This window comes from Tenrec ecaudatus, chromosome 1 (genome assembly GCF_050624435.1).
Source record: "Tenrec ecaudatus isolate mTenEca1 chromosome 1, mTenEca1.hap1, whole genome shotgun sequence".
Taxonomy (NCBI): domain Eukaryota; kingdom Metazoa; phylum Chordata; class Mammalia; order Afrosoricida; family Tenrecidae; genus Tenrec; species Tenrec ecaudatus.
This window is the reverse complement of record NC_134530.1, coordinates 160,051,362-160,073,751: the sequence shown is the minus strand read 5'-3', so window position 1 is coordinate 160,073,751 and position 22,390 is coordinate 160,051,362. Positions and strand designations below refer to the sequence as shown.

The 22,390-nt window shown below is 48.3% G+C and overlaps 3 protein-coding genes across 4 annotated transcripts; 1 reads left to right on the top strand and 2 right to left on the bottom strand.

Moving 5' to 3' along the window:
- Window positions 1-537: 537 nt before the first annotated feature.
- Window positions 538-2,879, bottom strand: SCNM1 (sodium channel modifier 1). Of its 2 annotated transcripts, none has more exons than XM_075561780.1 (7): window positions 2,723-2,879; window positions 2,401-2,471; window positions 2,108-2,196; window positions 1,924-2,018; window positions 1,737-1,828; window positions 854-1,048; window positions 538-703 (listed from the first exon to the last, which is right to left on the bottom strand). In XM_075561780.1, exons 1-7 carry the CDS (start codon window positions 2,771-2,773, stop codon window positions 604-606), a joined length of 693 nt encoding a protein of 230 aa, XP_075417895.1. In that variant the 5' UTR covers window positions 2,774-2,879; the 3' UTR covers window positions 538-603. The 2 variants fall into 2 exon arrangements, with proteins under 2 accessions (XP_075417895.1, XP_075417905.1); XM_075561790.1 differs by having other exon boundaries at window positions 2,401-2,524; window positions 2,723-2,847.
- Window positions 2,880-2,983: 104 nt separating this feature from the next.
- On the top strand, window positions 2,984-21,813 carry LYSMD1 (LysM domain containing 1). Its single transcript, XM_075561803.1, has 3 exons — window positions 2,984-3,897; window positions 12,137-12,498; window positions 12,894-21,813. The coding sequence occupies exons 1-3, from the start codon at window positions 3,718-3,720 to the stop codon at window positions 13,030-13,032; spliced, it is 681 nt and encodes a 226-aa protein (XP_075417918.1). The 5' UTR covers window positions 2,984-3,717; the 3' UTR covers window positions 13,033-21,813.
- Window positions 14,105-15,270, bottom strand: TNFAIP8L2 (TNF alpha induced protein 8 like 2). The gene has a single exon (XM_075561810.1). The coding sequence runs from the start codon at window positions 15,128-15,130 to the stop codon at window positions 14,576-14,578; it is 555 nt and encodes a 184-aa protein (XP_075417925.1). The 5' UTR covers window positions 15,131-15,270; the 3' UTR covers window positions 14,105-14,575.
- Window positions 21,814-22,390: the final 577 nt, after the last annotated feature.

Here is a 22,390-nt window from a genome sequence, read left to right as displayed (position 1 = left end):
GTACATAAAGGTCCTTCTGTCCATCCACTCCGCGTCCTTCCTTGGGTTCTGGGGTGGGAATCTTGGCACTAACCTCTAAGGAATACTGCCAGCTCACCAGGGGATTATTTATACTCTGGGGATCAGAAGGCAGGGGTTCAGGTTACCAGGAGGTGGCAAAGCTCCCTCCCTTGGTGTTCCCTATGACACTGCCAACGCCTTTGATCTATTCAACTTTCACAAGGTATCTCATCTCAGCATTTCCAGTGTGCCCACCCCTGCCCCCTTGTCAGTGCCTACCCATAGCCTTCATGTGATTTGAAGGGTAAAGGACTTTTAGTGGATGTGGGAAGGAGGCAGACAACATGAAGGGCAAAGACCTCCTTCTGACAGACTTATTAATAGGGCATCGGGCTGCATGCAGCTGACGCTTGGCATGCCTTCCGTAGAAGGTGGGGGGAGGGTTAGAAGTATGGGAAGCTGTGTACATCATAGGGAAGGAGTGTCTAGCCTGGGAATGAACAGATTGGAAATCCTGGGAAGGGACAAGGAACTGGACTCCAGGAAAAGTAGGCTCCCAGTGACTGTGGTCGTTTATTGGGGAACTCAAGGGGAGGGATGGCATCAGTCCAAGGGGAGGCCAGGGGGTTCCTCCTCATCAGAGTCAAACTCAACATTCTCATCTTTCACCCATCGGCCTTGTCCATCTGGGAGCCATCCTGAGCTGGAAAGATGAGAGAAAACAACCTGGGTCAACATGAGGGATGGAGGGTTTATTAGGAAGTTAGTGGGGATACGAAAACAAACTGAGGAGGTTTGAGAAAAGGATAGAGAGGGAAAAAAGAGGAAACGGGAGGCAAGGGACCAGACTCACCTTCGAAGGGTGAGGTAATGATCCAGGGCCCGTCTCCGTGTGGGGCTCATGGGGGCGGGGGCTGGGGCGGTTGCTGACTTCTTGGCCTGTGGACCATCTTCAGGCTCAGATTCCCTGCTGATCTTCTCTTTTTGGAGTTCAACCTCTGGGGGTGGCAAAGGGGTCGTGGAGACTGAGGGACCAGGGGCTTCAGATCTGGGTAGAGAAGGAAAGAAGTCTATAAAAGTGGTTAAGGAAAGGACCAACTCTCCCCGTCACTCCCAACCCTTAAATCAGTGTTTCCTCAACTACGTTCCTCGAGCTAATCATTTTGCATAAAGAGGACTGTGAAATAAAAAAAATTATTTGGGAGAGCTTGGGTTAAGCCACATTATTCAAGTTTCTGCTTGTGATTAATTTCAAGACCTTGTAGAGCCCTTGGAGTAGGCTAATACAGCTGTCCGTCATCTAGAATTACCAAGCATCATTTCCCACACTTTATTGGAGATGACTCACGTCACTTTCTCCAGGAATACCAATTAGTAACTTCAGAGCACTAGTCTTCCTCAGAATACGATTTGAAAAACATTCATTTTAGAGACTTCTGTCCCGGTCTCCCTACACCAGAAATTCTAGATCGCCACTATCTCCATCTTTTCCTGACCCTAACCATTAGGAAATACCTTTCCACAGTTATTCCCCTACTTTCAATTCCCCCTACTACAGAAACCTTCAGTGGAGAAAGACTAGTTTTCTTCGTGCCAGGGCAACTGCGTAATCTGACCGTGTACCCCAGGCCCACTGTAGCTATACAAATGAACCAAAATGGATCAGAGACATAAATTTTAGAGCCAATGCAGTAATGCTATGCTCTCCTTATTCCCCGTCATTTTCTCCCACGGACCTGTACTTCCTCCGCCGGCAGCAACTGTTATAGTGGGGAGCTCTGTGCAGAGCGCTCTGGGTGAGAAATCGCGTTTGGGCCAGCAGAGGAGCCTGGTATGGAAGTCGTGGGAAAAGGGTCAGAGCCTGCAGACCTGAGAAGTCCAAACCCTTCAAGTCTGGAGACACACTTTCCCCTTCCTAATTACCTCAGCTTTGGTATCGTCCCTCAATCCATTCTGCTGTCTTGGAAGCTGTTCCGTCCCCTTGCCTGGTTGTTTCTTGCCAAAGAAACGCTGCAAGCCTGAGGAGCACGGGAAAGAGAATTAAAGCTAAGTCCCAAGAATGGTCTGCAGAGATTACTCCTTATCCGCTGTCTTCCTCTAAACTTACTGGACAGATGTTTCTTCCCTGCACGGTGGGCAGTCAGCATGGCCAGGGTGTCCAGCACAGGCCGGTGCGGGCAGATAGCACAAGCAAAGCTGAGGAAAGGAACCGGGATGGGAGACCTGCTGTCGGGTCCCTGCCAAAGCCCAACATTCCAGGTTTCCTAACCTCCACCACACATATCCCTGCCACTTGCAGTCGTCCACTCCCCGCCAAAGAATTCGCGATACTGCAGGACTCCTCCTTAACAGCAAAAACGTATTGAGCCTCCCTCGGCCTCAGCCACCGCTCAGTCTCACCGTCCGTCCCGGAGCATCAGCGCCTCATCCTCCGGTATATAACTGGCCAGCAAGTCCCCGACTCTTCGTTTCTGAAGGGGTAGGGGGAGAAGTCTGGATGGGATTAGCGGGACAGGAGGGAAAACTGGAGAGGAAACGACGGGACGAGGAGTCAAAGGGACTAAGGACCAAAGGGGATCAGCGACCACAGGAGGAGCTCTAGTAGCCGGACTCCCGCTCGCCCCGCACCACCCGGAGCTGTTTTCAGAGCAACCACACACAGCTCCTTCATCGTCTTCAGAGGCGGCTGAAGCTGCTCCAGACCCTCTCCTCTGGCGCTTACTTTGAGCACATTGAGTTGACTCCAATCGTCTCCTTCTCTCTTGAAAGACATAGCGACCGTGGGTCCCAGAAACAATGTATCAGCGCTCCCTGCACCCGCCGATCCCTTCAGGCCACCGTAGCAAGAGAGGGGCGTGTCCCCTCCCGCTTCCGGTGTTTTTCCGGTCGGCCTCCTACTTCCGAGGATCCGCTTCCCAGCATGCACCGCGCGACGCCGGAAGCACGCCTCTGGTCCCCAGGAGACTGCATTTCCTATGGTGCCCTGCGACCCCGCAAGCGCTTAGCCTTTTGGGAAATGAAGTCTTTTCTCAAAGAACTTGTCACCGGATTGGAACCAGGTCTTTCGCACCTTGGCAGGTTCGCGGCATTTGGAGAGCCCAAGCCTATACGTGGAGTGTATGTTTGAGCCCGAATGGAAGACGGGTCTGACGTAGAGCGAGTCCTTCAAGGATCTCTGAGCGGGTAGCGGACTACAAATTTATCGTCCTCACAGGCTTCGTCGACGGCGCCACCCATTCGGGGTGGGCCCGGCTGGTTTCTGACCCTGGAGAACCCACCCCTGGACGGGGCGGAGCCGAGGGGAGGGGAGCCCGGAGGCCGGGCTGCCCCGCTGGGGTGCCCACCGAGGAAAGGGTGTGAAGAGGGCTCATCGAGGTCAAAGGTCAGGGGTACCGTGGCGCTGTAGGGGCTCTGAAGAGAGACTCTAGTAAGACTGACTATCCAAGGGCCAGGTTTGTGGGAAAGGTGCTGGGAGGTAAAAGACGCCGGACGTACTCTCAGGCCAGAATGTCCTAGGTCCCCGGGAGACAGAGCGGAGTGCCGGGGCGGGGGCGGGTTCTGGGAGTGTTCGGGATCGGGGGTTGACGCGGAGGGAAGATTTAGGGGAGACAGGAAAGGAGTCTCCCTGGATACCCTTGGCAGACCCGGCCCCGCTACTGTTGTCCGCGTAGCCGGTCCTTTCTCGCTCCCAACCGTATCCGTCAGCTGCTGGGTGAGATGGCGTCCCCCTCTCGACAGCCCCCGCTCGGGGGGTCAGGACTGCTCCGAGGCAGCCGGGCTCGCTCTTATGGAAGCCTGGTGCAGTCCGCCTGCTCCCCGGTGAGGCAGAGACGCCTGGAGCATCCGCTGGAACCTGGAGACACTCTGGCTGGACTAGCACTCAAATACGGGGTGACGGTGAGTCTCTCAGGACCAGGGCGCTGACCGCCAGTTAGGAGAGAATGCCTTAAATATAGTGACCCTTCGAGGTAACTTTTTCTAATTGGGGTTGTGTCTGCCTTTATATTTTTGGTTATTTTCTCTTCTCAGTGTTGCTCTGTGGGCTCGGGACAAACCCTGTCCCACCCTCCTAATGGAGAGGAGCAGCTCCTATGTAATTGAAGCCGGCTGTATAAGCCAGGGCCTATGCTCGGTGCTTGACACATCTTAACCTACTTGAGCCTCCCACCCCAGCCAAGTGTACAATGACGGTTCCCTGTTTGTGGATAAGGAGCCCTGACGGGTAGTGGTTACGTGCTGAGCTGCCATCCTCGTGGACCAGCAGCTCCACAGCAGAGGACTGGACTTTCTGTTCCCATAAACAATTACAGCTTCGGACATCCACAAGGGGTCGCTATGAGTCAGCATTGGCTCATGGCAGTGAGTGAGGTTTTTGTGGCTACAGAAGATGACACGTGGATTATCTGCTAACAGAGTTTACTAAAATTAAATAGCTAATGAATATCAGAGTTGGAATTCAAACAGGTCTTTCCGACCCTACAGCCTGTAACTTTATTAACTACATAGACACTTTTTAATTTGCAATTGATGGAACATTTACAGCAAATAATGGAGAGCTGGTTTTAGTTCTGAGTTCTTGGAGAGCCTTTTGGTTCTTTGTCCTTCTCAAGGCTCTGCCTTCTTTCCAGTATGGTGGCTTTTCTTGGCAAAGGAACATGTGTCTTTACACCAAGTACTCAGGGGGTATTTGATAGGTATAAAGATGCATTGCTTTAAGGCTTGGGAGGATTTGTCTGTGCCCTGATAAATCTCATACAAACAGCTGTTGAATTTAGCCATTTGCTTGACTGTGATGTTTAAAGCACTGAGGTAACCCCTTTTGGAGATAGAAACAAAACCTGTGGCTTCACATAACTTACAGTCTAGTGAGAAATTGCCTGGGACACAAAAGATGCTAGTAGCTGGCAGAATGTGGGGAATTTGTAGTGGTGTTAACAAGGGGTGAGGAATGAGAAACAGATGAGTGTTTTATTTGGAGGGGGACAGAGGTGAACTTCAGTGCAAGCTGTGAATGATCCTTAAAGACATAGAAATTTCTTCCTCTGGACCCCTCTTGACAGTTTATGTATTGCTGTTGTCTATCTAGATTTTTAAAAATCATTTTATTGGGGGCTTGCATAACTCTTAATCACAATCCATATATCCATCCATTGTGTCAATCACTTTTGTACATGTGTTTCCCTCATCATTCTCAAAACATTTGCTTTCTACTTGAGCCCTTGGTATCAGCTCCTCATTTTCCCCCTCCCTTCCCACTTCCCCCTCCCCCCATGGACCCTTGATAATTTATAATTTATTATTTTGTCATATCTTACACCGTCTGACGTCTCCCTTCACCTACTTCTCTGCAGTCCATCCCCCAGGGAGGAGGTTATATGTAGAGCCTTGTAATCTGTTCCCCCTTTCTCCCTCACCTTCCCTCCACCCTCCTGAGATTTTTGTCTTTTCAATAGCTTGTACTCTCCTTAAAGGAATACTGGGAGCACTGGTGACTCCTTATTTAAAGACTCAGCTGCTAAGCAAAATGTTGGCCATTTGATTATACCACTGGCTCCCAGTAAGAGCCCTGGTAGCGGGGTGATTCTGCATTGAGCTGTGACCCTCATGGTTGGCACCAGTAGCTCTATGAAAGAAAGACAGGACTTTCTACTCCTATCAGTAGTACAGCCTCGGAAACTGACAGGGGTCACTATGAGTCAGCATTGACTCGATGGCAGTGAGTTTGAGTGGCTCCCAATGGTGATCTACGTATATACTCGAATATAAGCTGACCTGAGTATAAGCTGAGGTACCGAATTATTACCTGGGAAACCAGAAAAACTGATTGACTCGAGTATAAGCCTAGGGTGGGAAATGCAGGATGTGAATTAACACAGAGACCAGAGGGGAGAGACGTGGCGCGCAGCCACAGACACATCCTTACCAGTTCAGCTGCCTGCGTAAGTGAATCTCACTATGAGTGCTTCTGCGAATTGGAGCCGTCCACGTCACAGGATGGCTCTGATTGGTTAGATATGAGTAAACAAGCATTCAAAGCCCTGCAGTGTCAGGGATGTTACACCTCTGTGGGGTACCACTGACCTGTGTATAAGCCGAACCCCAGTTATTCAGCACATCTTTTGTGCTGAAAAACTCGGCTTATATACGAGTATATAGGGTACCTCCTTTAAGAGGATAGCCTAGGAAACATCTTCGGCAGTTCTTCTCTGGCCTATAGGATCACTAGAGGTCCATAATAACAACCAATAATAGCATCACACTTTCCTTAAGGATAAATGCTATTTCCTTTCCATTTTATATCCCTGTAGCCTGGTATAATCCGCAGCACGTAGAAATTATTCAGCTTCTCAGACACCTGTTAAGTTGTTCTGAATGAATGAATGAGTGTGGCAGAGATGTCTGCACAGAAACGGGGAGTACAGCAGAGAGAACATTACAAATGGAGGGAGTGGCCCAAGTGGGTAGGGAAGCACAGGACATCCCTTAGCTCACAGCAGGGGCTCAGAAGCCTTGGAAATAAGGGAACTGAGCAACGAATGAATTGATAAGTACATATTAGGCTTTAATTGTTTGTTTTTGCTTTAAACCCTTTCTAACACAGAGCAGTTCTGTAGTCTAATGAAGGAGATCCTTAGATTGGAGTCCCAATCAGCTGCTTACTAAGTGACTGTGCTTTTTTTTATAATTCTCTTGGGAGCTCTGACAGCTCTTCTAACCATCCATCCACCCATGGTGTCAAGCACATTTGTACATATGTTGCCATCATCATTTTCACATTTTCTTTCTACATGAGCCCTTGGTAACAGCTCCTCTTTATTCCCTCCCTTTCCTTCCTTCCCACCCTCGTGACCCCATACTAAATTATAAATTATTCTTTTTATGTCTTACATTGTCCTGTCTCGCTTCACCTACATTTCTGTTGTTTGTCCTCCTGGGGGGTGGGATTAACACGTCAATCATTGGGATTTGTTTCCCCCTTTCCACCCCACCTGGTATTGCTACTCCCATTATTGTTCTTGAGGGGTTGATCTGTCCTGGATTCCGTGTGTCCAGAGCTCTTATCTGTACCCGTGCACATGCTCTGTTCTAGCTGGATTTGTAAGGCAGACAGGGGTCATGATAGTGGGGGGAAGAAGCATTAAAAAACTAGAGGAATCACTGACTTTGCTTTTAAGTCACTTCCACTCTTTTGAACTTGTTTCCTCACCATTTACAAAGTGAGGAATATGTATTAATGAAAATTACTTAAGTTATTATCTACTTTTCATTTAAGAAAACTTGCTATATACATGTTACCTTACACAAGGGTAAGTCGAAAAGTATGGCTACTAGGGTCCCCGTGATACCTGCGTGGGTTTAGTACAAGCCCAACATGCCCAACATGTCTCTGTGGTGGCTGCAAACAAGTTCTCTCGGTGATAACACTTGTATTAATCTCATGAGGGTGCCTCCAAAACAGGTCTCCTTAAAAAGTGACTTTTGAGGGGATCTGCAGGGCCAGTGAACTTGAAGGCAGCGAAGCCAGCTCAGAAGGTGATGGTGAAACCCTCCACACAGACGCACCTAATGGGCAACAAAAATCAAAAGAAATTAGATCTAGGGCACAAACAGAAAGCAACTGTTTTGAGAATGATGAGGGCAACAAATGTACAAATGTGCTTGACACAATGGATGGATGGATTGTGGTAAGAGTTGTACGAACCCCCTAATAATTTTTTTTTTAAAAACACAAAGAGATAAGGTTATGTTTTTTGGGGGAGTCCAAAGGATAATCTTGGTAGATTTTCTTGAAGGACACTGGATGATTTTCAGTACTTATGACGTTTTAAGAAAAAAGAAAACCACGTTGATGAGAAAAAGGCAGGGACATTTGCTCTGAGGAAATCACAGCAGCGCATCTGCGTATTCTTTGAGGGTGCCAAGGGCTGTCCTATAAGAATTTCACTGGGACACCAAACCTGTTCACCCCCCAGCCCTGGTCTTGCCAAAGCTTCCTTTTTTAAGTGTAAATCAAAGAATGTAGAATGGGGAAGGATTAGAGAAAGAGAGAAACACTGCCTTCAGGAGTGTATAGACCTTGATAGAGGATATGTCAAGAAACAATAGTCTCACGTGTTGATATTTTTTATTAATAAAGTCTGATTTTGTACCGGTAGCCTTTTATTTACCCTCATATTATCTTCATAAGATCCTATGAAGTAGGTTTTTTAACTATTTCCATATAAAGATGAAAAAACTGAACCCTAAGGAGATAAATTCACTTAGATCATGCAACTAGTAAAACTGGTAGAGCTAGGATTCAGACCTGGTGGTGGATCGGGTTATTGGCTAAACTGCTAATCATAAGGGGGCAGCAGTTCAAGCCCACTGGTTGCTCCTTGGGAAATAGAGTTACAGTCTTGGAAACCCTATATCCATGGTCTCCAGGACGCGTCAAACCTGACTGGACTCAAGTGGGGTGTTTTGGGATTCAGACCAGGTGGGCTCGTTCTACAGCCCTCACTTTTCATTGCTCTGCTTTACTAACACGCCACTCAAGAAGCTCAGCCGCTAAGCAGACGGTGACGGGTCAACCCCACGGGGTGCTTCTGGGTCAAAGATGAAGCAGTCTATTTCCGTAGATAATGTCTTGGAAACCCTATAAGGTAGTTCTATTCTGTCTTATAGGGTCACTGTCAGTCAGAATTGACTGGATGTGATCAGGTTTTCTTTCTTTTTTTAATCGTTTTCTTAGGGGCTCATACAACTCTTACCACAATCCATACATGCATCAATTGTGTAAAGCACATTTGTACATTCTTTGTCCTCATCATTCTCAAAACATCCGCTCCCCACCTAAACCCCTGCTCTCAGCTCATTTTTCCCCTTCCCTCCCCACTCCCCCTTCCTCATGAATTGTTGATAATTTACAAATTATTATTTTGTCATATCTTGCACTGTCCAACGTCTCTGTTGGACCCACTTCTCTGTTGTCCGTCCCCCAAGGAGGAGGTTATATGTAGAGCCTTATATTTGGTTCCCCCTTTCCAACCCACCCTCCCGGTACCACCACTCACACCACTGGTCCTGAATGGATTATTGGCCTTGGATTCCCTGTGTTTCCAGTTCCTATCTGTACCAGTGTCCATCCTCTGGTCTAGCCAGATTTGTAAGGTAGAATTGGGATCATGAAAGTGGGCGGGGGGCATTTAGGAACTAGAGGAAAGTTATATGTTTCATCAGTGCTACACTGCACCCTGACTGGCTCATCTCCTCCCTGAGACCCTTCTGTAAGGGGATGTCCAGTGGCCTACAAATGGGCTTTGGGTCTCCACTCCGCACTCCTCCTCATTCACAATGACATGATTTTTTGTTCTGATGATGCCTAATACCTGATCCCTTCGACACCTCATGATAGCACAGGCTGGTGTGCTTCTTCCATGTGGGCTTTGTTGCTTCTATTTATTTCTTTATTTTTAATTCTAATAGGTTCTAAGGGCTTTTCTAGCTCTTAAAGACTGTGGTGTATGGCCCAGGGTCCCCCTAGGCTTTGACTTTGGTTATATCCTTTTTAGAAATAGAATGATTTCTGCTTATATGGTGCTTCAAGGATATGGTAAAAGAAAAAAAAATCATAGATTAATTCATAACATCTTGGCATTGGACCTAGGAAATTATCTAGGTAAAATAAAATTAATAGCTTAGCAGCACTTGGCAAAGTAAAAACACAAAAGTGCAAGCCAATTTTAACTTTTTTTAATGTTCAGGTTAGTCAAGTTTTGTTTGAAACCCCATTATAGCAGTATCTTAGTCAAGGTCATTATGATAGTCTTCCCCTGATATTTGACAAATAGGGGCTTTCCAAACTGACCATGGGTTTCCAAAACAAGCAACTCACTCTCTTAGAGCACTGACGTACTCTATTGTGGTTCCTCTGTTTGATTGGCTTATCTGTTCATAAATCATTAATGTTGTCTTGTTAGGTCCCATTGAGTCAGTGTGGCTCATAGCAACCTCATGTACAACAGAACCTAACACTGCCCGTCCAGGTGCTGCCCTCACAGTAGCGTTATGTTGGAGCCCATTGGTACAGCCACTGTGTAAATCATTAATGAGACCATTACCATCAAACACTGTGGACGCTGAATAGCGCTTTGGGCATACCAGACAGCTAGGTACCTTTTTTTTTTTTAACCTAAAGGACTCACCAAGTGGTGGGAAAGTAAGCATGCAAAAGAGTGAATAACAATATAATAAAGCAAGTAAAAATTTCCCAAGGAGCTCTGGTGGCCTAGAGACTCCCATTGGGCTACAAACCATAAGGTGAGCAGTTCCAAACCACCAGCCACTCTCTGTATGGGAAAAAGACCGGCCTTTCTACTCTTGCAAAGAGCTTCAGCCTCAGAAACTCACAGGAGCAGTGCTGCCCTGTCTCCAGGATCACTGTGAGTCGGAGTTGACTTGATGGCAGTGAGTTAGTTTTTAGAGTTTGAGTCCCGAATGTTCTGGGAAGCCCAAAAGAAACAATGCAGATGAGTCCTGGTTTGGCAAGCAGAGAGGCTGGTGGGAGGCATCTAGGGCAGACAGGATTGTGGTGTTACAGACCCCAACATGTGAGAGAGCCTAGGCTGTTCCTAGAAAGGAGAAGCATCTATAATAACAAAACGCCTAGATGGCAAGAAAGAGACAAAGCGTGTTTCTTATGGAGGCTAGCCTGAGAAAGACCCTGAATGCTAATTGGGATTTTGCCTTTTGGAGGCTGTGGGGAAGAGCCATAAGAAGTTATAAACCAATGTTAAAACCGTTAAGTAATCCAGATGAGAAATATGAATGGTCTGTTTTAAAGTACCTCTGGAGAAAGATCAGTCTGACTTACAGCCTTGGAAAGCCAAATGGGACAGTTCTTCCCTGTAGTGGCTGTGAGACAGAAACTACTCGACAGCAGTGAGTGTGATTTGGAGGATTTTGAATCAGTGGCACAAAACATAAGGATGAGACCATAGGTGAGAGATGTTTGAAACGCTTTCGTTGACCAGCAGGCTTTGGTGGTAAAGTGGGCTAAGCATTTGTCTGGTAACCTAAAGGTTGATGGTTCAAACACGATAGCCAGCCATGGGAGAAAGAAGCCAGGCTGCTTCTGGAAAGATGGACAGTCTTGAAAACCCAACGCAGCGGTTCCACTCTGTCCTATTGGGCAGCTGTGAGTCAGGATTGACTTGGTTTTCGTTTTAGGTTTCTGTTGATCAGTTGACTGTGGGTGGTGAAAGGATGGCATTGGGATTTCTTCCTTGGTGGCCAGGTAGCTAAATGGGGATACCAGTTACTATATATTTGATAAATATTTTATCATTGAAATTACTAGTATTATCTACCAAGAATAACATTTCTAGAAGGAATATAAAGCCCAGGATTCTAGTTCTCACTCTGTCATTAACTTGCTAAATGATCTTCTGCAAATCATTTAGCCTCTGAGCCTAAATCCCTCTATCTTTAATAGCAGGTGTCAATTGAGGTCAGGGGACTCCTCGGGCTCCTTGAGGCTCTTTCTGGGACCCAAAGCGTCAACATTATGTTCATAGTAATAAGTACAAGATGCTGTTATTTGTCTTTTTCATTCTCATGCTCTCATGACTATAGTAGAGCTTCCCACAGACAGCAGGCTGCTGAGTACTGCTTCAGACTGAACGCAGCTACAACTAAGGGAATCTAGTTGTCTTCTATTAATTCAGACATTAATGTGATTTGCAAAAATCCAAAACAGCACCAGACTTCTTGCTCAATTTTTGGTTTGGAAAATAGAGTTACTTTTCATTAGAGTATGTTATCATATAAAGGGTTGGTTACTGTAAAATAAGTACTTGTATATGTTTTTAAATTTCCTCAATATCAATTTATGATGCATTTAATATTGACCTCTGTTACCCACCTAAACAATAGCTCTTTGGAGTCCTCAGTAGTTTTTTTTTAAGCTGTAAAGGGGCCCTGAGAGCAGAAAGCATGAAAACTGCTGATCTATAAAATCGGGGCGATTACAGCCCTTTGTACTTCGGCTTGGTTGGTAGAGGGTCAGACGAGGCACTGTTTTAAAAGAATGAAATGTTATGAAATGCAGCCTTCATCATTATTCCTGTGAGTAATTGGTGACTTTTCTTTTAAGATGGAGCAGATTAAGCGTGCAAACCGCCTTTATACTAATGACTCCATCTTTCTGAAGAAAACCCTCTACATCCCCGTCCTGACAGAGCCCGGAGACCTGTTCAATGGTTTGGATTCTGATGATGAAGAAGAGGGACAAGCGGAGCAGCCAAGTAAGGCTGAAGCTGGGCCACACTCAGCGGAGAGGGAAAAACAGGAGACATGTTGGAAGCGTGCCCATGGTGAAGTCCTCCCCACATCCGGCCAGGAGCCCGCCAAGTCCACCCATGACCTTTCGGTCTCTGATTTCCTTAAGAAGCTTGATTCACAGATCAGCCTGTCCAAGAAGGCTGCTGCCCAGAAGCTGAGAAAAGGGGAAAGCAGGTAAGTCTTGAATGATCCTATAGAAGCCCCTTTAGGATCTCTTCCATTCTCCCAACCTTTCTTGGACTACACACACAAGTCAACACAGGGCCAGCAGAAGCAAGGGGTCCTTCTTCCTCAGGCAGCCCCACGACAATGAGCAGAGCCAGCAGCTGCTGCCAAGGGTAAAGACAAGGAAACAGTCCTGGATTCTCATCGGAGTAGGGCTTCTTGCTCTGAAAGTCCATGAGGGAGAATTAGAGTTAGGGTCTATCCTCTAGGGGGCATTGCTAGGCCACCGTCTTATCATGAGATAGGGGAGCGGATTGATTCGTTTCCAGTGTACCTCTCCATTTGGGACATCCTCCAATTCTTGCTGACCTGCCACTCTTTTCCCCACGTCTCCTCACCTGCAGGGTGCCTGGAGAGGATGCAGGGCCCCACCTGAGCTCCCCTCGGATGCAGCAACGAGCAGTCCTAGGTCCTGTGCCTCTGACCCGGACCTCACGGACCCAGACACTACGGGACCAGGAGGATGAAATCTTTAAACTCTGATGTCCCAGAACTGATTGAAAGAAGCAAGATGTTGAAGGAACAACTTGAGGGGGAGAGGAGCCTGAGGTGATGCTCCAGAACATGGTTTCCTAGCCACCTCCCTCCACTCCTGCCATCACCCTCGGCCCTCTGGTCCACCCAAGGGCTCCTGGGGCAGTTTTACTATACAAGTTGGGGTTGGAAAATCGACCCCTTCTCAGTCTTTCAACTGAATCTAGAGCTGTCCTTTAGATTCAAAAGGCTCTTTTTACATCCCTGCTGCCTTTCCCACCCCTTGACCTTAGAACAGGGAATCGCCTAACCTCCACCTTCCTCCTGATCCCCAACTATGTATGTAATTTATTTGGTGCTATATTGAAGTCATATTTATTTGGTGAATTCCCTCCCTCGTTTAGCTGAAGAAATGGGGTTTCTAAAGTAGTCCCAGGGTGAAAGAGATCCGGGCACAGCGAGCCAGTGACTACTGGTTCCCACCTCCTGAGTCAAGCGCGATGTGCAGGGCAGGACACTCAGTGACCCAGTCCCCTTGCAGAGATGGGGGATCTGCTGGGGCCTTCCCCACAGCAATCTGAGAGTTAAGAATTAACTAGCTCCCTATAACTTCCCAACTATTGTTCTGAGAAAAGCAGTGTGTGGGGTCCTGAACCTCCTCCCCCACCAGGTCTCCCCCTGACTTACTCCTTTGCTTAGCCTGTGGCGGGCACAGGGGCTAGACGAAGCATGATGTCGATGTCGGAGTTGGAGAGGATGCTAGCCCTCTGCGGAGGCTTTCTCCCTGCGGCACCCCTCCTCCACCAGTGTCTGCTAGCTAGGCCTCGCTCCTCACTGCTTATTTATCCGCAGTGTGTAGCACTGATGTGCGGTGCTGCTTGTTTTATTTCCTGTGTGCTGCTTTGCGTTTCTTAAAAAGAAGAAGTAGGTAAGACAACTTCATGGATACTGAAAACAAGCCTGTGTGCTGTACGGAAATGGTGAGAGGTGAGATACACACTGTTTCTTTCCTGCCTTTCCTCTGTAGTGATCATAAGGGGTGAGAAGCTGGAGAGATTAAACACTGAGCCCTGGCATGTTTTAGTAGTTTTATTTACCCTGTGAGACTCTTCCCTGCCCTAGCGCTTCTTCCTGCACTCAGGAACAGAACCTCCGGATCTGGCCAGCCTCTGTCCACAGCTAGAGGTTCTAGAGTGTCTCCCTCTGTCTTTAGTGTCCCCAGAAGGCTTATATGAATGGTACCCCTTCCCTCAGTTCATAGAGGAGGGGGATTTCCTTTGCAGAAGTCCCGGATGGAGGAATTAGCCATCTGAGTTTCACTTCATCTTTGTCAGGCAGCTTTGTTTCCGGTCTTGGGGCAGTGGGAAAGGAGCGTCAGCCCTCAGCATTTCTCCTTCTCCATCAGCAGTTTGGGTGTAGGGTGGTCTCAGGGCCAAAAGCACTCTTGGGAAGGGCGGAAGCCTGAAGAGTGTGACGTATTAGTGGCCGATGAGCGGGGCTAGAAAGCCCCTTGTCTGCTGTGTGTCCAACGTGGCACCTGCAGGGTCAGCACTCAGAGCCGGCCCTCATCCAGCAGCTTCCTGAGCCCATCACAGATCTTGCTCAGGTGCTGAGTGAAGGCCGGCCCGTAGAGGGCCGTGAGCAGACTCTGGTCAGAGAAGTGGTCAAACACGTGGCGGATGCGGCCGTGTGACTTGGGCGTGAGGTGGTGCTCCACCAGCTCCAGCAGCAAGTCCCGGCACTCGGTCAGCAGGTCGGCCAGCACGGCTGCCTCGAAGGTGAAGTCCACCTCGCCAAAGCTAAGTGCTGTCATGGCGCCCTGCCGCAGCTTCTGGCGAAAGCGGGTAGCCAAGGCCAGCTCATTGGGGTCAAAGCAGCCACTGCGGTGCAGCACGGCCACCTTGACGGCCACCTTGATCAGGTCCTTGATCACCCGCTGGGCCTGGGGCCGGCTGTGCGTGTGCTCTTTGGACACACGGTAGAGCTCGTCCAGGACCTCACTGCTCGTCTCGTCGATGAAGAGGTGGGCCACAGAGCGGCCTGCCATCTTACTGAGGAGCTTCTTCTCTGCCTGCAGAGCTAGGCTCTTTGAGCTGAAGGTCTCCATCGTTCCTGGGGAGCGGGTGCGTGCGTGGTCAGTCACAGGCCACAGGCTTCCTTAGAAAGAGAGAAATGTTTTTCCCCCTTTCTGTCTCGCTTTGGTTTCTTTCCCATCACCTTTACCATCTTCACCCCCTACCCCCACTCCTCGCCCCCTCATTTCTCTTTGACTCCCTCCTACTTTTTCCTGTGAAGGCTGTAGGAAACCTCAGTCCCTAAAACAACAGGAACAGTAATAGCTTTGACAAAGGAACGAGGCCAGCCCCACCGCAAGCTAAGGCTAAGGGGAAGTAGGCTGTTGCCACTGCATTAGAGAGGAGGGGCCTTATCTGACAGATGAGTCCCACAGCTACCGTGTTGGGCCTCGGTGTGCCAGTTTGAGACCGAGTCAGTGTCGGCATTCCTGCGCCTGTCTTACCGCTGAGCAAGCGGAGGCTTGTGATCAGCAACCTTACCATAAGCTAGGCCAGAGCGGACTGCCTTTCTGACTCCAGACCCTTCTGTGTCACCAAGTGCCCTGTTGAGCCTTCAAAGAAACGAGTCTTTCTAGTAAAAACTAATATTAACCGATACTTACAGAGAGCCTCCGGGTCTCGGGATGGCACAAGCAGTTTGCACTAGGCTACTAACCACAAGGTTGAGCATTCAAGCCCACTCAGCAGCACCGCAGTAGAAAGGCCTGATGATACACTTCCATGGTGCCACTACCAAGAACCTCCTGGAGCAGTTAGACTCTCTTAACACGTGAGGTTGCCCTGAGTGGAAATGACCTGATAACACCGGTGTGGGGGTTTGTACTATGTGCTGAAGGCTTTACGAGTTATCGCAGTCTTCCTGACTGTCAGTAAGTAGCTGTCCTCAATGAGAAAACAGAAGCTACAAGAAAAGCAGCAGGTGAGCTAAAGTCACTAGTTAATGATGAACCTGAGCTTCCAGCAAAGGGATCCAAGGAAACCTCCTTCCCTGGAAGGCTCTCAGTGAGGTTGACACACCTTGAGGAGGCCTGATAAATAAGTACCCCAGGGGGTGGGGGCCGGGGCGGGCTGGACCAAAGGCCTAAGGTCTTCAGCTGGGGTTGAACTTGGGACCTTCCTGGTACCACATTTGCTATGTGCAGTCAGGGTTGAGGTTCTTCTGGTTGTTTTGCTTCTTACTTCCCCCTCCCCTTCTCTGCAGGATGTGGCTGCAACCGCAGCCAGCTAGGAGCAGCCTCGCCCTCTCCCCGAACCAACAGGGGAGTCTGAAGAGGTAGAGGATTTGGGTGACGGGGGTCTCCTCCCCAGCTGAGTCAGTCCAGGAAGAACCTGGACACTTGCTTGGCCCCCCGCTTGGCTTGGGGCTTTCTGGGTTATGCACCCCAACCGGAAGAGAAGATTGCTCCATGTGAGCTTGCCTTCCTCCTTGCCCTTCCTGTCACCCGCTCCTTTCTGCCCCCATGGCCATCTCACGCTTGGTCTGCTGACCTCTCCCTCTGTACCCCTCTGCCCCCAGCTTTTGATCATCCGGGTCTTGCCCTGTGCTCCTTTGGCCATGCTTTCCCCTGGACCCTTACCCATTTACCTCCATGTCTCCTGGGGTTTCCTTGCAACCTTCCGTTCATTGTCTCACACCCATACCACCCCCACCCCACCCCACCCCACCCTTGGCCCCTCAGCTTTCCTTGGCCATCTCCACGCATCCAAAACCTTGCCTTTCTTTCTGCGGCTGCATGGTCCCAGGGAGCACTCAGTGGGACGCCACCACTGCAGACCCAAGACTTCTCTCCAAGGGAGAGTCTCCCAATATGGAAAGCTAAGGCTGGAGGAGCTTGGGAATGTCCGTCCACCAACACCCCTAAAGGCCTACCCTCTGTCGTCAGCCCTTCACCTACCTTGTGCCAGGTGCCAGTCTTGCCTTGGGTGTCCCCGGGAGAGCTGACAGAATGGAGAAGCTCCTAAGTGAGAGGCCCTTTGGTCTGGCCCCACCCCTCAAGACCCGCCTCCTTACTCTCTTCCTCCTCCCGTTGGGTGAGCACCACCATCACCAAGAAGCCCTACAGCGCAGCGCCTCCTGGAAATAAGACTGCTGAGCAGCACGCGGAGCTTCCCATCGACCCGCTCTCCAGTGGTTCGGTTTGCCTGCCTTCCTTCCTTCCTGCCGGGCGGGCGCGCTTACACTCTGATGCTGGGGAAGAAAGTCCGCATGGCTGCGGCGAGGGTCCGGTCAAAGTTCGGGAGACTGATGCGGACTGAGCTGGAGACCCCGGGCCCAGCCGGGAACCCGGAGGTCGAGGGTGTTCGGGGGCAACATCCCACGGGCACGTGCTCCCCGCTTCGCTGGGTAAGAGGGAGGGTGCGCGGGACCGCGGACGCCGGCCGGGTGTGACCCGCAGGGGGCAGCACGACCCGCACTAGGAGCAAGTCGGCCGGACCGGGCAGCTCGCGATGGGCGCTCACGATTTTGTTTCTGGTGCCCCGTGCCATTGAGTTGCTTCCGACTCTGGGGGCCCTGTGTACCCCAGAACAAACCACTGCGCCATCCTCTTCATCTTTGCCATGGTTGAGCCCGCTGCTGTAGCCCCGTGGCAAGCCATCTCTTCACCAAGCATCGTAATGGCCCTTCTCCAGGGACTGGTCCCTCCAGTTTCTGAATGAGGCAAAAAAATATTTCCCATTAAGAATCTCACAGCTGAGCCCTTCGGGATGCTGCATGCAAAACAGTTCAGCATCTGACCTACCGTCATAGGCTGCCCTACAATACAGCGGCTAACAAAACCAGGCTGCCCACAGCCCCCGGTAATAGAATGATTTGCCCTTACACCAGGAAGGTTAGGCAAGCCCCAACATCTGCATGTGGTGTGTGCCCGGGCCAACTCAAGGGAACGTGCTGTGTGCTGTGAGAACTACGATTCTCATGAAGTGGTGAAATAAAAAACACAACAGCCATCAGCAGGCCCCTTGGTGGTTCCATGTGTGCTAAATGTGTCCGGGACAGGACCAAACTGACATTCCTTACTGACCAAACTCATGTTCCTTTTTGAGGAGCAGAAAATCTTTGGGAAAGTGTTGAAGGTATAAGCACAGAGCCTGAAAGCTAAGTGATTAAAACCAAATGATGCTGTTCTGAATCATAAACAAAATAAAAAGAACCATACAACCTAGTCAGGGAGATACATTTTAAGCACAGGGAACAATAATACAAGGCACACAATTATCTGTGGTCATTGCTGGGGCTGGCAAGTCACTTTGACGTTTAAAGAATTAGGAGAATAAAGGACTCATTATGGAAGGACCCCAAGCAGCCTTTCTGGAGAGGCAGGCTTGCAAGGATGGAGTCAGCTATTTAATGGGCAGACATGGGGAAGAAGTGCTTCCCAGACATAAGCAAATATCAGGAATAAATAGACTACAGGGCATATTCAGGAAATGGTGATCTATCCAGTACAGATTGGATGAAAGAAGTGAAGAAGAAAAAGTCCAGATCATGGATGCTGTAAAGGAGTTGGTGACTCAAGGGCTCACCCTCCTCCTGCAGGGAGAGAGAAAACACAGAAGCCTTGGAGCAAGGGAGTGAAGTCATTAGGTCAGTGTCTGGAATGGGTTAAGTGCTTCAACCTTTTTTTTTTTAACTGTGGAATGGTCATGCTTGAAAGAAAGAAGAGTTCAATGGTATCGCCTGCTTAAATGCAGTATGGGAACCGACTGACAGGGAACCTTGGGATTTGGTGAGTTTGTTAGAAATTCTAGAAGAATGGGAAGGCTTGGAAAATGGACTGGTTGTAAAAAGTCAAAGAGTAAATTGAAGTCCAGAAGTGGAACCAGTCAGCATACCAAAAACCAAACCCGCTGCTACTGAGTTGATGCTGACTCCTAGGGACCTTGTAAGACAGGGTAGAGCTGCTCTTGTGAGATTCCAAGACTAACTCTTTATGGGAGTAGAGAGACCCACCTTTCTCGCACAGAGTGGTGGCGGCTTTGTAGTTGGCACCCCCACGAGGGACCACACTACAACCCCAGGTTCCCACAGTCAGCATACCACTGTCTCGGGAGCTGCCATTTGCTCTTGGAGACAGTGGTTGGGTGATAGTCCCTTTAGTGCTCGCTTTTCATTCCTCGCCGGGTCCCAAGCAGAGGGCCCATCATGCGACTTGGGTTGGGAAGTATTGATAACGCTTGTAATAAGTGTAGTGAGAAAGGGGTGACGAGAAACGGGAAGACTCATTAAGGAGCGCTTTGGAGGCAAGAGAAAGGAGGTTGAGAAGGTGCAAGCGAAGGAATGCTTATGGAATCGACTGTAGGGACCGATGGAGAGGAATGAGGCTAAGAGTTCAGATAGGGAAGGGAGTGCAGAGACAGGAAAGTAGTGCTTGTTGAATGTACTTAGAACTGTTGTAGATGTGGAAGTATCTCATTTAATCCTCACTGTACCCTTGTGAGTGAGATATTACCGTATATACTCATGTATAAACAGAGTTTTTCAGCACATTTTTAATGCAGTTATTGTGGTAAAATTAAGATACCTTGGCTGATATTCAGGTCAGCTTATGCTCGAGTGTATGCAGTATATTCTGTTTGCTCATGAGGAAATAATCCTTAAAGAGGTTAAATAGCCTGTTCCCGAGTTACAGAGCTAGAAAATGGCAGTCAGAACCTTGTGTGATTCCATGGGAGCCTCTGCTTTTTTTTTACAATTCCCATACAAGTTTATGAGATAATAATGTTAACCTCATCCTGTTTGTGGCAACATTTTACCCGTGTAGCCACTGCCAGCAAATGGATTTGATTCATAGCAACCCTCTAGACAAGGGGTCCTCAAAGTTTTAAAATAGGGCCAGTTCACTGTTCCTCAGACTCATTGGAGGGCCGGACTATAGTTTTTTAAAAAAAAAAAAAAACTGAACAAATCCTATGCACACTGCACACATCTTATTTTGAAGTAAAAAAGTAAATGGGACAAAATCACCTGGCGGGCTGGATAAATGTCCTCAGCGGGCCGCATGTGGCCCACGGGCCATAGTTTGAGGACCCCTGCTCTAGACACTTTCTAAAACTGCATCTTAGGAGAGCAGACAGGCTCCTCTTCCTCCTGCAGAGCAAAGTGGGTAGCCCAACACTCACTCACAGCAGTGCCATCGGGGCTCCAAACCTCTGTGGGCACGCTCTATCAACTCGCTCATCACAGACGAGGATCCATCCTGTCAAGAAGCACTGGAAAAATAGATGAGTCATTTTCCCCCAAGAAATGTACAATTTAGTCGGAAAATTGGGGTGTGAAAATGCAACAAGCTGCAAACACAGTAATACTTCCACTTGATCTTAACCAAAAGGCCAAGAAGCGATACCCAGCAATACTTCCAAATCCAGAATTCAGCTATCAGCAGCCTGCTCACTTCTCCGGCCCTCCCTCTCGTCTCTCCCTTGCTTCCCTGCCTCTCTCTCTCTGTCCTTGGCTCTAGCATGTTGACTCCTCACCATGGTTAGTGGTCTTCCCTATATTTGTCTCTTGCTTTCTCTTTCCCTCTACCTTTGTTCCAGACCATCGCTCTCATACCCCTCAGCTTGGAATTATCCTCTCTTGCATACCTCTGCTCTGCCCGCTGATTCGTACTCACCCTTCGCGTCTCTCCTAGAAAATCACATACTCTGCAAAACTGTCTACATCTCCCTTCCTGAGTTACATTAAGTCCCTCTAGTCTGCAAAAAAGAAAAAGAAAGCTCTCCTACTGTAATATTCACTCTTCTCTGTAATTTGTGATTTTATGAACTTCTTCCTGTACTAGATTGTAAGCCCCATGAGGGCAGGGAGTCTATTTTAGTGCCTGGCACGTAATTCTGCTTAATAAATATTTGCAGAAAGAGAGAATCAAAACACAGCCAAGAACCTGGAAGTAAGAGGAAGTACAAGTAGCTTTCTAAGAGGTCATTGAGAAAATGAATGAAAAGATAATGGAACTTTTCCAGAATGTTTTAAAGCCCCCTGGTAGCAGCACTAAAACAATTAATTACCTGTCGCAGCACTCTTTCATTTCATTGACCAGGAGAAGCCTTGTTTTTTGCTTTTTCCTTTGTCTCTGCCCATTTCTACTAATCTGGCATGTAATTAACAACAAATCCAGAGGGAAAGGGTGCTTTTAGGAGCAGGAACATTGATCACTATGAGAACTTAATGGACGGGAGGCCCTGGGAGACAAAAAGCAAAGCGGACAATGGACCGTCCCAGCCTTCTTGGCTCTGTCAAGGAAGAGCAAACAGTGTTCAGTACAGGCAGGCTAGGTGTTGGTCTTCACTATTTTTCTGGACAGTTGAGTTCACAGTGCTGCCTCTGCGAAGGAAAATCACGAACGATGATCTCTTCCATATGCAAAACACTTTTAAAATTTACAAAACATTGTCAACGATGGTACAAACTGTCTCTGACTTACAATAGGATTCAGAATCCCATTTTGACAACTCCATAGAAAAATCTTAAACTGATTGTCTCTGTTTTGTTTGTTTGTTTCAGTTTGCATTATTATTGCCTGTCATTATTGGTATCTTTGTAAATCACAAAATTGAACATCAATGAATGAACCTCTGCGAATGATGACGCCAGCAAATTATGTACTGCAACATTGTATGTAGTACATGTTACTAATGGTCAGCTAAAGCCAGACTCACTGCCGCCATCAGTTCCGACCCTATAGGACAGAGCAGAACTGTCCCCGTGCGCTTCCGAGATGGTAACTCTTTTATAAAAGTCTCATCTTTCTCCCCAGCAGCTGTCGGTGTTGAATTGCTGGTCTTGTGAGTAACCACTTAGCCACCAAGCTCCTTGGTACTAACGGTAAGATGGGCAAAAAATGACCCTAAGTGCAGTTCCTAGAAAGCAGATCGTGTCGGAAGGCTGGGACTGCCTATATCCTATTTGCCGCTGAGAGGTAGGAAGCAGGGTCATGTCCACTGGCAAATGCCAGATTCAGCCGTAGAGATAAGTGGTTGATCCAAAGCCATCCTCTAGACATGAAGCTAGGTCGTAATGACTCCAATTGGTGCTCTTTCCACTACAGGGCACAGGAAGTTCACACCTTTTGGCATAATCTGTTTGAAACAGTCAGAAAGTAATGTTTTGCACTTAACTGGATAAAGGAGTTATGGGGGGGAGGGATTATTCAGAAACGAATATCCCTCTGGGTTCTGATTCTCACGATGTTCTCATGTCAGTTCAGAGAGAGAAAGTTCTGTGTAATTTATAACAGTCAAGCAAGACTTCATTCTGATACAGCTTTTAATATTTGGTGCATTTACTGCCC

Bases quoted from the DNA above. Each gene is read 5' to 3' on its own strand.
- TNFAIP8L2 (XM_075561810.1), bottom strand. From the start codon at position 15,130: ATGGAGACCTTCAGCTCAAAGAGCCTAGCTCTGCAGGCAGAGAAGAAG.
- SCNM1 (XM_075561780.1), bottom strand. From the start codon at position 2,773: ATGTCTTTCAAGAGAGAAGGAGACGATTGGAGTCAACTCAATGTGCTC. The intron at 2,472-2,722 runs GTAAGCGCCAGA...CTACCCCTTCAG, and splicing joins GTCAACTCAATGTGCTCAAA to AAACGAAGAGTCGGGGACTT. The intron at 1,829-1,923 runs GTAATTAGGAAG...CTTCCATACCAG, and splicing joins GGGACGATACCAAAGCTGAG to GCTCCTCTGCTGGCCCAAAC.
- LYSMD1 (XM_075561803.1), top strand. From the start codon at position 3,718: ATGGCGTCCCCCTCTCGACAGCCCCCGCTCGGGGGGTCAGGACTGCTC. The intron at 3,898-12,136 runs GTGAGTCTCTCA...TTTTCTTTTAAG, and splicing joins CACTCAAATACGGGGTGACG to ATGGAGCAGATTAAGCGTGC. The intron at 12,499-12,893 runs GTAAGTCTTGAA...CCTCACCTGCAG, and splicing joins CTGAGAAAAGGGGAAAGCAG to GGTGCCTGGAGAGGATGCAG.